Here is a 15575-nt window from a genome sequence, read left to right as displayed (position 1 = left end):
ATTTTTGAGAAGGAAAGTTTAAAAAAATGTCTCGATTTTCGATCTAGATGGAAAATTCAGTACTACACTTGAAACATTAAAAATTAAACTTAAATAAAAAAATCTTGCAAGCCCCTGTTGTTTTTTTTTATAATTCCTATTACACGAATTGGTTTGATGTCTGTGTTTGATGCTAGAGAGTGGCAGTGTTGTTTGACTCGCGCTTGTAGTAGCATTTAAAAAAAATATATAGACATATTGACTTACTGTCTGTTTTCACCATTTTCATTCACTAACGTTAGTGTTGTTAATTGAAGACCAGACACCACGTCTCTCAGGACATCTGATATATTTAGTGGTAAGTGGACACCCATAATATTTTGATCTATAAGTAATAAATTAACATTTAAATAATATGATAGGTATGTGTCACTGTATTCAACAAATTAATAATATGTATCTTCATAGAAATATTAAACACACGTAACAAACCTATGTAGGTACCTACATAAAATCATTAAATTATAATACCCTTAACATGTTATCACATAAATAACTTTTTTTTAAAGAGTTTTCCAGAATACCTTCAATGAAAAGAAAACTGTTGACAATGATTTTATTGTATACTGTTTAGTCGACGTCATAAAAATGGGTAAGTTTACCTTTTCGTAAACATACCTACCCTAAATAATTATTAGGTATAGCGCTATATGAAAAAATATGTTACTATTTATAATGTATACCAACCTATATTACGTTTTAAAAATTCTGTATTTTTATAATCAGCATTTTGTATTTTATTTATATTATTTACCTGCGATACTTCGTGCGATAACAGTGGTACTGCATCCAATAAATAAAAACATTATCTTAACGTCCAACCACATAATAAAATTATCTACTAAGTCGTAATGTAAATATGTTTTTATTTTTCAACGGACGATGTTAACAATATCATTGCAGTAACAAACGCGGCAGTCAACTGTGAAGTATTTTTATATTGAGTAAAATGTTAAAATTATTGATGTTCTCTATCGACATGATATTGGCATCTTGACTCGAACATGCTAGCTTCTTGTACTGAATTATTTTGTAGGCCTTGGCGTACATTTATGATCAAACTGTCATATTAAGTAATATGTATAACGAAAAGCCAACAAAATTCAATATTGGTTAGTGGCTATCTAATCAGCTAAACTGAGCTCTCAAAATATTGGAAGATTTTTTTGTGGTGCAAATCCGTTCGTAAGGGAAAATAAATTTAGGGAAGAAAAGCTAAAGAAAGGTCTCAAACTTAAAACTGGATTAAAAATATACCTATGTATGAGATGAAAAGCAAAAAACATAGCTATCCCGATTTAGATTTTAAATTTGTGCATGGATTTTGTTACGATAGGGTAAAATCAACTTGTCTCTAAGGAAATATGACGCATTTATAACGGATTATAGACTCTCAATGTGATATCACAGACATTAGAACTCCGCCGCCGTCCTCCAAAATGTTCTCAACTCTTCCTCCACGTCCTCGTCGGTCTCGAAGCGTTTTCCGGCAAAATTTTGCTTCAGATGAAGAAAAAGATGGTAATATCTCGGCGTCAGGTCGGGGCTATGAGCAGGATGACGTAGGACATCCCATTTGAATGAGTCCAAAAGGTTCAAAAAGACCTAAGCGCTTTTCACACGATTTTATTTGTGAGCTTCCGTCAGCATTTTGGGCACCCGACGAGCACACTTACATATTGCTTTGCATACCCAGATTTTCCCCTCAAAATCATTTGTATGGTAGGCTTACTGACGTCTGGGATCAAAATTCCGAGCTCACGGTCTGTCAGACGGCGATCTTCACGAACTTTATCAGTGATTTTCTTCAACAAAACGTCACCAATTGAGGACCTCCTTCCTCTCCCCTCCCCATCATGAACACTCGTTCTACCACTCGAAAACTCAGTAAACCGCTTCCTGACATTCCGCTGGATCATCACATTACCATAATTGGATGTGAGACGTCGATGGATTTCAACAGGGTGGACTCCCTCCTGGTTGAGAAACCGAATGATTGAACGAACCTCGCAAGCGGCGGGATTCGACAGCGGAGCGTCCATCTCAAACGGACGCAAAGACAGCTACCGAGCCGGCTCACCACTCGTTTAGGAAAGGGAAGTCTACACTATACGCCAGTGCTGCCATATTTTGAGAAATAACATCCGCGTCGCGAAAAACGAATAAAGGTCTTTAATTCTTGGACAACCCTCGTAATATGAAATAGTACCAGGGCTCGAAATAGACCGGAACGCACGGAGCACCGTTCCGGTTCATAAAATAGATAACATTATCGCTCCGTCTCGTGAAGAAAATAATTTGACCGTCTGAGCTAGACAAGTCACATAAGAAAAAAACTAACACACTTATTTTTATAAAATACACATAAAAAATTATAACTATGTTAATATCTTCAGAAAATTGTCGAGCGCTCCGGTTCGAATACTTTTCCATTTCGAGCGCTGAATAGTACCTACCTACTGCCATATCAAAATGGACTAAAGTTCACCTAGTCAAGATGCAGATTTCCCCAATCTTTCTTTATGATAGGTAGGTACTTATAGAGACTTTGACCATATAAAAAAACGTAAACTTCATATTATCTTAAAGGCGCGAGCTAATTAATATTTCCATGGAAATATCAGTCAGAACGAATAAATTACTAAATGGGTACCTACATATCTCAATATCTTCAGTTAAGCGAGCGGCAGAGAAATAATATATTATAAATAATAGGACATTTTAAATATTATTAACCATCATCAGCAGATCACGATCCGCTGCTGAACGAAGATTTCCCCTAGTGTTACTTCCATGCCTTCGTTATGCATACGGTCCATTGTCAACGGTTTCCCTTGACATTCATTTCTTCCACAGTTTTAAAATAATCGACGGGATAACACATACCTACTAACTGACCTCCCCAAAACCCGAAATATATCCCGCTACCTACCTTTTTTATTACCAGTTATTTCCACCGTTTTATTAATGAATTATATATTTATTGAACATTTTTTCAAGAAGGCAATTTTACTTTTGACAATAATTGCACTGTGAAATATTTTACTTAAAAAATAGTAAACATTTCAGAAGCTATAATTACTTCGTCTCTTTATTAAATACATATTTATACGAACACACATACAACATGGTATTTTATCAAAGAGATTAAAGACAGTCCAATCTCTTTGTAGTTTTCAATTTTACCAAAATATCGATTTATTAAAATAATACTTACATATTTTATTATTATTCGCTATTGACTCTGAAATTTTTACCCCCTTTTCTTCTCGATTATTTATATCTCTGGTCGCTCATCTTGTTTAGCAGGCTGGCAGGACTGACGCTTCCGTTGGTGGCGTCCTTTTTTGTCTCTGCTATTCATTTTGTCTGCTTTGTCATGTCTCAAGGAAACCAGGTAGGTGTTCTCTGGACTTCAGAGTCAACAAGAACAATAAGAGTTTTAATGGTAGGTAAAACTCCTTACATTATCCGCTATTGACTCTGAAGTCCCTTGAGATATCTGTTTGTTATCACCTGGTAAAGCAAGATAGATCCTGAAAAAAATTGAGTCTTACGAAAATACAGTAAAATTTTGTTGTGTGTGAATTAAAATAAAGTGCAATGAACTGGTGAGGACTGGTGATGGAGACCGACTCGAATGAGTCGGAATTACTGATGGAGGACGCCGTGAGTGTCAGTGAACTGTCACTGGACAATAAAGTACCTATCGCAAATCTTTTCAATGTTGACCCAACAGGGTCTCCTGCAGTGGTACCTACTCCGCAGAAGCCAACGGTAAACATCGACTCTCCGGTAAGTTTTTTACGGCCACTCGCAAGGCCCGAACAAGCGGAAAAACCCAACAGGATTCCGTTGCCTGTATTTAGTGTCATAGTACAGAAGCCTGCTTTTCCGACGCCAGACAAAGCTCGGGTAGCGGACCTTACCAGGCTCCAGCTTTTTGACACAGATAATTGTGCGGGGGTTCGCTATGCTGAAACCCAGAAACAGTATTTGGCGGCCCCGTCCTTCGTTGAGTTGGGACTCAACGATTAGTTACGCCCCTACGATCGTTCATCGCAAACCATTCATCTAATGGAGCGTACGATCGCCGGCCTCCAAAATGCGATGCTCGCACAAAAGGAGTGCATTCGGGACTCATTACAGCGAGTGGTCGATTCTGTCAACGACCACACCATTGGTACGGCTCTTTTTGAGACGGTCGTAAGGAATTCGGGAACTCGTCAGCACTCAACAAAGTGTCTGAGGACGTCACCCGGATCCTTTGTTGAAAACGGGCAGAGTTGATTCAGACGAGGCGGCAGAAAATCCTCTCAGTCATAAAATACACTTTACGCGAGAGGCTCTTACCAAGATCCCACCTAGCGCCGAGCACATCTTCAACAAAGATCAACTGGCGTTTTTCCTAGAGAGAGGTGGGGGTCGCGAAAAGGTCTTCGATCAGACCCCCAAAGTGGTTGACCAGGTCAGGGTGGAGAGTCAGCCTGGCACTTCGTCAGGTGGACACAAGGATACCTTTCGGAGGATGGGATACATAAGGAGGATGTCAAATCAGGTTAGGGGTGGCTTGCCGAGAGGCCCACGCCCATCCAACCGAGGTTTTCCCAGAGGTAACCGAGGTGGTGCGAGGGGCACTTACCCTAAACGCAGGTGACCGGGTCTCACTCAACACGTTCACAGGGGGACGCCTCCAGCATTTCCAGGAAATCTGGCAGGCCAAGGGTGCACCACCATTATTAAAAATAATAACGGGAACCCGTATTCCGTTTATAAAGAAACCCCCACTAATAATGCCTTCCGTACAATTCCAGAAGGATTTTCGAACGTGACAATCACCGGAGATCACTTCACAAATCGCGGAACTGAAGAAATCGGGAGTATTGAAATCGGCAGAGCCATTTCCGAGCTTCCTCTCAACCCTGTTCCTAGTAAGGAAGCAAGACGGAAGTCAACGGCCCGTCTTCAACCTAAAACGCCTAAACGGTTTCCTACAACCAAGGCCGTTCAAACTGTTCCACCATTTCAAGGTCCCAACATTCCTGCAAGGGTAAGCCTGGTTATTAAAAATAGACCTAAGCCAAGCGTACCTACATGTATCTATAGCTATACAACATCGCCGATTCCTTTGGCTAGTTTACCAAGGAGAACTCCTGCAATAATTCACATGCCTGCCGTTCGGACTGTCGGCAGCACCAAGACTGTTTGCCTCATTAACGAACTGGGTGGCCGAACACCTCCGGGGATAAGGTATGAGAATCGTCACTTACTTAGACAATTTTCTGATGGCAAATCAGTCCAGAGAGATTCTTCTGTCGCAACTGACTTATACGATAGATTTAATGCAGGCACTAGGTTGGATAATCAACAATAAAAAATCTTGTCTAATCCCGAGCCAACAACGGGAGTTCTTGGGTATCACATGGGGTACTCACAACAATCGGAAATATCTATCAACAGAGAAGTGCACATCACTTCGTCACCACCTACAATTTCAGATGCAAAAACGCATTTGGTCGCTCAGACAGGCCCAACGTCTCCTCGGGCGACTCAACTTTGCAACCTTCGTCACTCCACAGGGGAGGTTTCATTTCCCACGTCTACAACGTACGAGTGCTCAATTATTAAGGAGCCACCCTCACCGAACAACATCGATTTCACCACAAGCTCGAGAGGACATCATGTGGTGGATTCGAGCGGTGGGCTCCTCAGGAAAGATTCACAGGACAACCTACAATCACTTCCTCACCACAGACGCAGCCGATTCAGGCAGGGGAGCGCAGTTAGACGAGTACCACCTATTAGGTACATGGATACAAGGCCAATCCACGTGGCACTCCAACCGAAAGGAGCTGTATGCAGTACTCTCAGCCATACAAATCCGGGAGCAAACGCTCAGGGGATCAGAATTACTCCTACAAACCGACTACAAGACAGTGGTGGCCTACATCACCAACAAAGGGGGCACAAAGTCCGCAACCCTACTAAGTCTTTGCCGACAGATTCTGGAAATCACCAACCAGGCCAGTATATCATTGATTGCACAGTACCTTCCAGGCAAATACAACTGCGTGGCAGACCATCTCTCAGGCAGCAAAATTATCCCAGAATTGCACCTAGTTATGGCAGCTACAACTCCCAGACGTAGACCTGTTCGCGTCCAACACAGCCCATGTTGTCACAACGTATGTCTCACGAAATCCAAACGATGCCCTTGCACTGTTCCACAATGCCTTCAGTCGACAGTGGGACTTCAAACTAGCCTGGATATTCCCGCCACTGAATCTAATTCCACAGGTATTGGCACACCTGAACGAAGAATTAGTGAAGTAGAAGAAGTGTTTTTGGAGCGCAGACCTACAGCAGAGATCACTGGAACCACCCTACCCGATCCCGCACTTAGAGTCATTTCTAGTGGACACGGTGACAAACCATCCACCTCCACAAGCCCGGGACCTATCACTCCAGTTAAGGATAATTTCGGGTGGGCAGAGTTAGTGCAAGAACGTAGTGGTCGCGCGGGGGCGGCGCGGCGGCGTCTTGCGAAACTCAAACGTATAACCGTGTGTAAAATGTTCGTAGACAGTGTGTTTTTTGGGGCATAATACACACGGTTATACGTTTGAGTTTCGCAAGACGCCGCCGCGCCACGCCCGCCAATTGACTACGGCCGAGCACTTAGTTTCTAACTGGTCGGTAGAGGACAGACCACTTCTCACTTCCGGCTGGCGACCATCCACTTTGAAGACCTATAAACCTGCATGGAACAAATGGAAGATATGGTGCCTGGCCAACTCGATAAGCTATAATACCCCCGAACCGATTGAAGTGGCTAGATACCTGGGCCACTTATACAATAAAGAAGGTTTTTCATATAACACTATTCTTGTACATAAGTCAGCTATAGCTACCTTTTGCAAACCTATGATCAGTAAAGACATCAGCAGTAACATAGTAGTGCGTCATATGTTAAAAGCCATATCCACCCGCAAGACTAAACCTAGAAAACCACCGATTTGGGATCCAAGAATCGTCGTAGACTACCTCAAGAAAACAACACCACTAGTATACAACCTTTATGAAGTTTCACGCAGATCAGCTATATTATTATTACTCGCATCGGGACGACGGGTTCATGACCTTACCCTACTCAGTGTAGCGGATAATGGCCTAGTCGATAATGGCGACCATATTATTATATGGCCAGTGTTTGGTTCCAAGACGGACACATCAAGGCACCGCCAATCTGGATGGAAATTAAACGCTTCCAGTTGCCAAAACATCGATTCAGTATTTTGGCTACGAAAACTGAGAGAAGAGAAGAGAGAAGAGAAGAGAGAAGAGAAGAGAAGAAGGTGGTAACCAATGAGAGAAGAGAAGAAGGTGGTAACATTCCGGCATTATTTATCTCGTCAAAAGGCCCCCCAAAACATGCGACTCAAGCAGTCATCGGAAATTGGGTGAAGTCAATACTCGCTGATGCAGGGGTACAGGAATCACCAGGCAGTACTCGATCAGCATTCGCCTCCCTAAATTGGTTAGAGGATTACCCCATAGATGACAATATCTGCAGAGAGGTAATTGGCGCCAGGAGGCTACTTTTAAAACATTTTACCATAGACCGATAGACACACAGACTTCTACAGCGGGGGAACGAAATATATTGACCTCTCTGTTCAGCCCGGTGCACTGAGTCTAAAAGCAAGGAATATATTACTTATACTTAATTTCCATGTTAGGTTTCATCCATCCTATCTTGCAGGATCTATCTTGCTTTACCGGGTGATAACAAACAGATATCTCAAGGGACTTCAGAGTCAATAGCGAATAATGTAAGGAGTTTTACCTACCATTAAAACTCTTATTGTTCTTGTACTCTGAAGTCCAGAGAACACCAGTGGTTTCCAACAGTGGTTTCCTTGAGACATATCAAAATGAATAGCAGAGACAAAAAAGGACGCCACCAACGGAAGCGTCAGTCCTGCCAGCCTGCTAAACAAGATGAGCAACCAGAGAGATAAATAATCGAAAAGAAAAGGGGGTAGAAGGGTTAGCACAGAAGAACACAGTCAAGGCAAAAAATACGATCAACATCTCAAGGGACTTCAGCAGTGGCGCACCCAGGATTTAATATTGGGGGGGCCCAAGGAGGATAATGTTAATTAGTCCCATAGGATCTTTTTCTTCTTCACAGTCTAATTTCTCGTTTATCGGCCTTTTGTCTATTGCACTCAGTGTACCTACACCATGGTCCCCACATCCTGAAACGGGCCCTCAGGCTAGGATATTTGGCGGGCCCCCTACCTACCGCCATGATTAAAGGCAGTGTGAAACACTACATTAACGTTTTTCAAATTGTGTTTTAGTTCAAATTAAGGGTACTCATACAGTGAATTATTGGCGATTTTTAAAACATCTACTTCAATAATGGAGCTGTCGAGTATCGACACATAATAATTAAAAAATATATTGCACAATTATATAATTTAAAATGTTCATGGCCATTAAGTATAATAGCGCCGCAGGCGACGTTTTTTTGCTATTAAAGCTAATTTATGATGTGTGATTATCTCACTTATATGGTCAACTCGACACGCCGGGCCCCCCACAGCCCGGGCCCCCAGGCTAGAGCCCTGTCAGCCCTCCCCAGCCATGACCTACACCACTCCGGAAGTCGGGTGGACACCGAGAATTTTTTGACAGTTCCATTAGGGATTGGGTTTCTAAAAAAACCTGACATTAGTGTTTCGAAATTTTTGTGTTAGAAAATAAAATCTAAGAAATTTTTCTAAAAAGGGTGCTGGAGAATTACAAATCATTTTTTTGCCGTGTTTTTATTTGTCTAAGCCCAAAGGTATGGTTTATCGGCTTTCAATTTCAATGTTTAAAATCATTCTAATATAATTTTTGGGGATGCCAGGGCCCCTTGCCCCCCCCCCCCCCCCCTGGGTGCGCCACTGGACTTCAGAGTCAACAAGAATAATAAGAGTTTTAATGGTAGGTAAAACTCCTTACATTACGCCATAAGATGTAATTTTAAAAATTAAGAAGTCGTATTTTTTAATACGATTTCTCTCTGGTACTTAGTACATCAGTCTTGCAACACGGTCGGTTGACGTCACTTGACGTAACTCGTAGTCTATGGTAACTCGTAAGTAAAGTACGAGACATAGACTAATTGGTACGAGAAGTCGCGTCGGGCTTTTACGTCTCTGGATTCTAGAACAATCAACGACAAGCTAAACTAAATAGTAATATGGACAGCATATTAAGGTCAATAATATCATCCGTTAGTTTTTATATGGTAGTACAGTGAAACACAAAAGAATACTCTTCAATGCTTTGAGGTTATAATACACTAAAATTTACACCGTTAAATGAGTGCAAATTGGCTTTTTAAATCTTTTAACATAAAAATTATAAGCGGCAAACATTTGCCTAACCTCATTGATACTTTTAAAACTTGGATGTGGTGTGATCGTCCAAAAATGTCTTCTTTAGTTCCACCTTCAGATGTGAAAGGTATGAAACTTTTGGATCGTGAAAAATTTAAAACCGTTTTTTCTGTTCCTGTCATCTACATAAAGGAATCATCCAATCTTTCGGCTATTGTTAAAACATTAAAAAAATATTTGATCAGATTAGACAATTTCAAACCGATCAGAAACTTAGAACACAGTGAAATTTTTGGAAACATAGATGTAACTCCCAAGCTTACGAATGAAACGAAGTGTGCTTTCTTAAATCCTAGCATTGTTAAAAGTTGGGTGGATTTAGATGAAGTTGATAAAGAAAATCTATCAAAAATAAACATTGTCCAAGATGACTTTAACGTGAGAGACATTGTTTTAACATTTGATAATTTTAAAGCTGATGAAATTCTTAAAGCTATATTACCCGACAACAAAGAAGGCGTTACAGGATTTTCCAAAGTGGGACACATTATTCATCTTAATCTACGTGATCATCATTTGGAATATAAAGAAATAATCGGTGAAGTTTTATTGAATAAAATTGTAGCGTCCAAAACAGTGGTCAATAAGCTCAATACAATTGATAATACTTACAGAAATTTTAATATGGAGGTGTTATGTGGAGAGGAAAATTTTCTAACTGTTGTCAAAGAAAATAAGTGTTCATTTGAATTTGACTTCTCCAAAGTGTACTGGAATTCAAGGCTATGTACTGAACATCAAAGAATTGCCGACTTATTAAACAAAGGAGACGTTTTGTTTGATGTATTTGCAGGTGTTGGGCCCTTCTCTATTCCTGCGGCAAAAAAAAAATGCACTGTTTATGCAAATGACTTAAATCCCGACTCGTATAAATGGCTCAATCATAATGCAAAGCTTAACAAAATCGATTCTAGTCTTTTTCATTCATACAATTTAGACGGAAGAGAATTTATAAAAAAGGTTTTGAAGAAAGAATTGATTAATATTTTAAGAAACTCTTCCGAAAACATTAACATGACCATTCATATAACTATGAATTTGCCTGCTATAGCTGCAGAATTCCTTGATGTCTTTCCTGGTATTTTAAACGACTGTGATTTGAAACTTCCGGAAAATTTTAATCCTCCCATTGTGTATGTGTATTGTTTTGCAATTGGTGAGACACCTTCGGAAACAGCTAAAAAAACTGTCGAACAGCATCTGCAAATAGACTTGGACAACGATTTGATTGAAGTATCTTTTGTTCGTAACGTTTCACCAAACAAAGAAATGATGAGAGTCAGCTTTCATTTATCTGAGAAGTTTTTATTCCGTGGTCCAGCAAAAAGCGATGAACATTCCGACAAAAGAAAAGGTTCAAATGAAATTGATAATGAGCCACAGCTGAAGCACATTAAGTTGTAAAATGTTATCTTTATTTGAAACCAATTTGACAAAAAAAATTTAACTGTTTATGTGGCAAATAAAAGTGTTTTTGGATACTATTTAGTGCATTATTTATTTACTTCCTCTAATAATAAGAATTTATTGAAGACATTAAAATACACCACATCCATTTTTTTAAATCCCACTAGTTTTTGTGATAATTTTGACACAAATAAATTTGAAATCATAACACCTAATGAATCAAAACCAATTTTACATTTTATTTCAGTAAACAGAGAGTAACTTGGACGAATGTTACATAATAATTGGTAGTGAATGACTGCAGTGAAAGTTAGCCTAAATCGACTATCATCCAATGGAGAAAACAAATTATTCAAATTCGCTACGGCAGTCAATAGAGGTATTTCTATGATAAACATCCAATAAGTAAATTCTTAAGGTTACTAATTACATCCACGATGGCCGCGCGGCATAAGCGTTGGCCTATTGCGTCGTGGGTCCCAGGTTCGAATCCTGGTCTGGCAAGTACACATTGTTTTTCAATTTGTGTATGAGTCAGAGTATGGACCTAATAGGTTGAGCAAGTGGTTGACATCCATTTCTCGTAAAAACAAAATCTGTCAATACAAACCTCCACTCTGTGAGGTGCATATTATGATCCTATTAGGATCGGACATGGTCGGAAAAATTAAAAAAGTCTTTTGTTAATACCATCAACTGAGGGTACTAAAATTTGAATTAAAATCATTTGCATGTCAATCCTAGATAAAAAGTCATTGTGAAAATAAAACAATGTGCTTTGTACCTAATCCACAATATACTTAAATAAGAATCAGTTGGTGATGTCGTTTTAAGGGAATGAAACTCATCCTAATCATTATTATAATAATTGAATTTCCAAACCGAACATACAGACCTACAAACTTATCTGAAGAATGGGATGAGGGAGCCACTGTCGATAACTACCTAATCAAGACTTGTAACTTGACAAAATCTGACATTCGAATGAAATTTTCAAAATGGCGTCCTATGATAGTTCGTAATTCCATTTTTGGCCATCCTACAGATAAGTTTGTAGGTCTGTATAGGTAAAGCATTCTACAGTGGCATCATAGGTGATTCGCGCGTGTATTGAATTGCTTGCGACAATGCCTGTTTCAATGCTAGCAAACAATACCACTACAACTGCAAGTGGCATTTGCCGTACCCATGGTGCCACTGTAAAACGATTTACCTATACTACTGATTATCTTTGATCTCATAGTAAATAATTGTTTTAAAAATATTTTTTTGTGATAATGCAGGAATAAATGCAAAATTAACTAAAAATTAAAAGTAATTTTGATTGATATGAAAAAGAATTAAGTAGTTCAAGCAATTCAATTATTTTCTTTTATGGTGTTATTATTGTATCAATAAATTAAACAATAATATGTAGTACTACTTAGTTCCACTTATTTTAATATTAATCGGTATCTTTTTAGGAACACTGTCAACTGCTAAAGAATATACATATTATTAACGAAATTGGTCCTGACTAATATTAAAATAAGTGGATCTAGCACCTAATTGTTTTGCGGAAGAATTACACAGTCAGGATGAGTACTTAGCTAACAAAAATATGAAGTTGGCACATCAACAATCTCATTTATAAAATAAAATAATGAGTCATATAATATTTAAATATTGGTCACCATTAAGGTGAAGCCTTTACTGAGCCTTTTTTAAAGAGGCACCTAGCGGAAAAATACGATGCTTGCAATTTGAGATTTTTTTTTGCTAATTTACAATTTCAACTGTATTAATTAATAAATATGCATCTGAAAACATTAAAAAGAAAAATATTTTTTATTTTAAGTCAAAGATAAACTTGCAATTGTAAAAAATATGAATTTGTTGAATCGGACCGCATCTTATTATTACATATATTTTATGGTCATATTTATTATTAAAATTTAGTTTATTAAGTTTTCTAAGCATCACCTAAGAGATTTTTGACTAATTCATAGTTTTAATATTTTTTATATCTATTTTAAAAAACATCGATTTTCATAAAAAATATAAATGTGTATAACTTGAAATACTTTTTATTTATATCAAATCAAGCTTCAATATTGGGACCATACATAAATAAAATTTGCTTTTTGCTTTTTTGATGCTTAGAAAACTTAATAAACTAAATTTTAATAATAAAATTTATTGATAAAATAATTAAATTCTATTAAAGTAGAGTAAATTATTGTCCTTTTAATATTTTATAGCAATAGTTTTTGGTACTTTCTTTTATATATAGATAATTTGGAACATCTTAGAAACATACTATCAGAAATGAATCTAAAAAAATATTTGTAACAAACGGAACTGAACCCACAAACATCGCAATCAGGGTGGGTGGTATACCAAAAAATAAGCTGTCGATGCAATTACACTGAAATTTCCCAACAGTATGCATCTAAGGTGTTCTTTCAAATTCTTTTAATATTAGTAATCGAGGTACTGACCTTGATTCATTGACTATATTCGAATCTCTTCAATACGTAAGGCATTGGATTCACATCCGGATTCAATTCCAGATGATGTCAATAAATCTAATCAATTTTCTCAGGGCCTAGGTGTTTCTGTGATGACATTGGTTAATATGATTTGTACATCTACATTATATACATTATTTTCCATTTTACTATATATACATGTATGAAAATATTATCCTTTGGCGAAGATCATTTATGTTTGCTACATCGTTTTTTTAAACTCTTCCAGGTTATTGAAGAATGTCTCGAGAAGTACAAACTTTCTGAAATATTTCTTTCCTTTAATGGTGGGAAAGATTGCACTGTATTACTGGATATTACTCTAGACATTGTGAGAAAAAAATTCCCTGATGAAAAGGATTTTAAATCACTAAAATTCGTGTACATTCAACCAGAAAATCCATTCCCAGAATTAGAGGATTTCATTCGGCTTATGGAATCACGCTATTCGTTAAATCTACAAATAGTCACAGGAAATATCAAAACTGCTTTGAAAGAAGTACTACTGAAAGATGAAGGAATTAAAGCGTGCTTGATGGGCTCTCGAAAAACTGATCCGTACTGTCAGGACCTAGAGTTTTTCACAGTAAGTATCAGGAAGACTAAAATATTCCATTTAACGATATTGGTATGACACTTCTAGGTACACTATTATTATTCCAACAGTCACATGTTGATGTAATGTGTTTTTTTAATATTCCTACTTTAACAAAAGTCTTATTACCTTTAGTGAGAGAGCCCACAGGAGGCAGTGTGGCACCACAAATAAATGATTAGTCAAAATTTCGCATTAAATGATGGCGTCGCCGATAAACCAAGCCTCCATTGGTGTAAACTAAGCTCACATTCCTCTCTTTCCCACCACATTTAGTAGGTTCTGTGCTATTAGATCACATGGTATTTTTAGTGAGTGGTCACCGTCGCCTCAATATGTATCGTGGGCTGTGTACCTTACTGTGAAATTATTGTTCGTAATAAACTAACTTTTGACATTCTCTGATATTATAGATGACTGATGGTGATTGGCCACAAATGATGAGAGTTAGCCCACTTTTGAATTGGACTTACCATGAGATTTGGAAATACTTGAGGGAGAACCAAGTGCCTTATTGCTACCTTTATGAGATTGGGTAAATTAAATTAATACTTCTAATATGTTTTACAAATCGCTGTTGTTATCATTCGCTTCCAAATTACTACATACTGTCCGATAAGAAGATCTAGGCAATAACCGGAAGTCGCTGGAGTCGAAGTGCGATTAACTAAATAGGAGGGGCTTGTTAGTTCACAGTTTTAACACGTGGACAACTCGTCGATAACCGGAAGTCGTTGCAGTCGAAGTGTGGTTAAAAACAGGAGGGGCTTAGTTCACAGTTTTAACGCGTTGACAAGAAGATCTTGTTCGACAGTACATCCATTTTCCTCAATATGAATATGCATGGAAACTTTACCGTTGCCTTTCATTGCCTTTAATTATATTTTATCTGAGTGAATTATGTTCAATGTAGGTAAGTATTTCTCGTTCACTCAATATCTATACATATTCAATAATTTCTAATAATTAATTAATTTCTAATAATTCAGCTATAAGCTAAAGGACAAATTCAACACACTTATCAAATGTAACTACAGTATTTTTCTAATCTCTACAATATAATTTATAATTTTAGCTATACATCAATAGGATCCAGGAACAACACATTACCGAATCCTTCCCTGAAAACAAAAGATTCTTCAGGGCAACTTGATTCTTATAAGCCAGCTTATTGTCTAGAAGATGGTGCTTTAGAACGAAATGGACGAATCGTGAGAAAAGTGAATGGAGCACTTTGATGATTCATTTTAGTAGAAATTATTTATAACTAGTAATATTTTTTTAAGTTGGTTATGGAAATTATTGCTTATTAAAAATAAATTTATTTATGTAATGTTCATGCTTTTTTTTATTAACATAAAACTATGTTCTGTACCCAGCTTTGCCCAGTTTTTTCTTGTATAATTTTTTTTAATTACTATATGATAAAAATTATCAATAACGATGGCTGAAATAGCGTAATTCACACCGTGCACACATGCTATTCCAAAAGTTTCTAGTTTGAGCCCGACTGATGCCTTCTCTCATCAGCGAGATTAGCAGGATTCACTACCGGTAATTTTCATGTAC

At 37.8% G+C, this 15575-nt stretch overlaps 2 protein-coding genes across 6 annotated transcripts; both read left to right on the top strand.

Moving 5' to 3' along the window:
• The first annotated feature begins 202 nt into the window (after positions 1–202).
• Flad2 (Flavin adenine dinucleotide synthetase 2) lies at positions 203–15343 on the top strand. Of its 5 annotated transcripts, none has more exons than XM_085952933.1 (5): positions 203–337; positions 11149–11280; positions 13641–13997; positions 14420–14541; positions 15082–15343. In XM_085952933.1, the coding sequence occupies exons 2-5, from the start codon at positions 11236–11238 to the stop codon at positions 15242–15244; spliced, it is 687 nt and encodes a 228-aa protein (XP_085809059.1). In that variant the 5' UTR covers positions 203–337; positions 11149–11235; the 3' UTR covers positions 15245–15343. The 5 variants fall into 5 exon arrangements, with proteins under 5 accessions (XP_085809059.1, XP_085809060.1, XP_085809056.1 ...); XM_085952934.1 differs by lacking the exon at positions 203–337 and adding an exon at positions 9160–9312 and having other exon boundaries at positions 11156–11280; XM_085952930.1 differs by lacking the exon at positions 203–337 and adding an exon at positions 9160–9312.
• LOC147068120 (tRNA (guanine(37)-N(1))-methyltransferase) lies at positions 9160–11103 on the top strand. Its single transcript, XM_085952929.1, has one exon. It carries the CDS (start codon positions 9417–9419, stop codon positions 10896–10898), a length of 1482 nt encoding a protein of 493 aa, XP_085809055.1. The 5' UTR covers positions 9160–9416; the 3' UTR covers positions 10899–11103.
• Positions 15344–15575: the final 232 nt, after the last annotated feature.

This window comes from Rhyacophila brunnea, unplaced genomic scaffold (assembly GCF_057557595.1).
Source record: "Rhyacophila brunnea isolate RB1 unplaced genomic scaffold, BYU_Rbru_1.0 scaffold_3, whole genome shotgun sequence".
NCBI lineage: Eukaryota > Metazoa > Arthropoda > Insecta > Trichoptera > Rhyacophilidae > Rhyacophila > Rhyacophila brunnea.
Note: the sequence above shows the minus strand (reverse complement) of the source record. Positions and strands in the feature narration are given on the sequence as shown.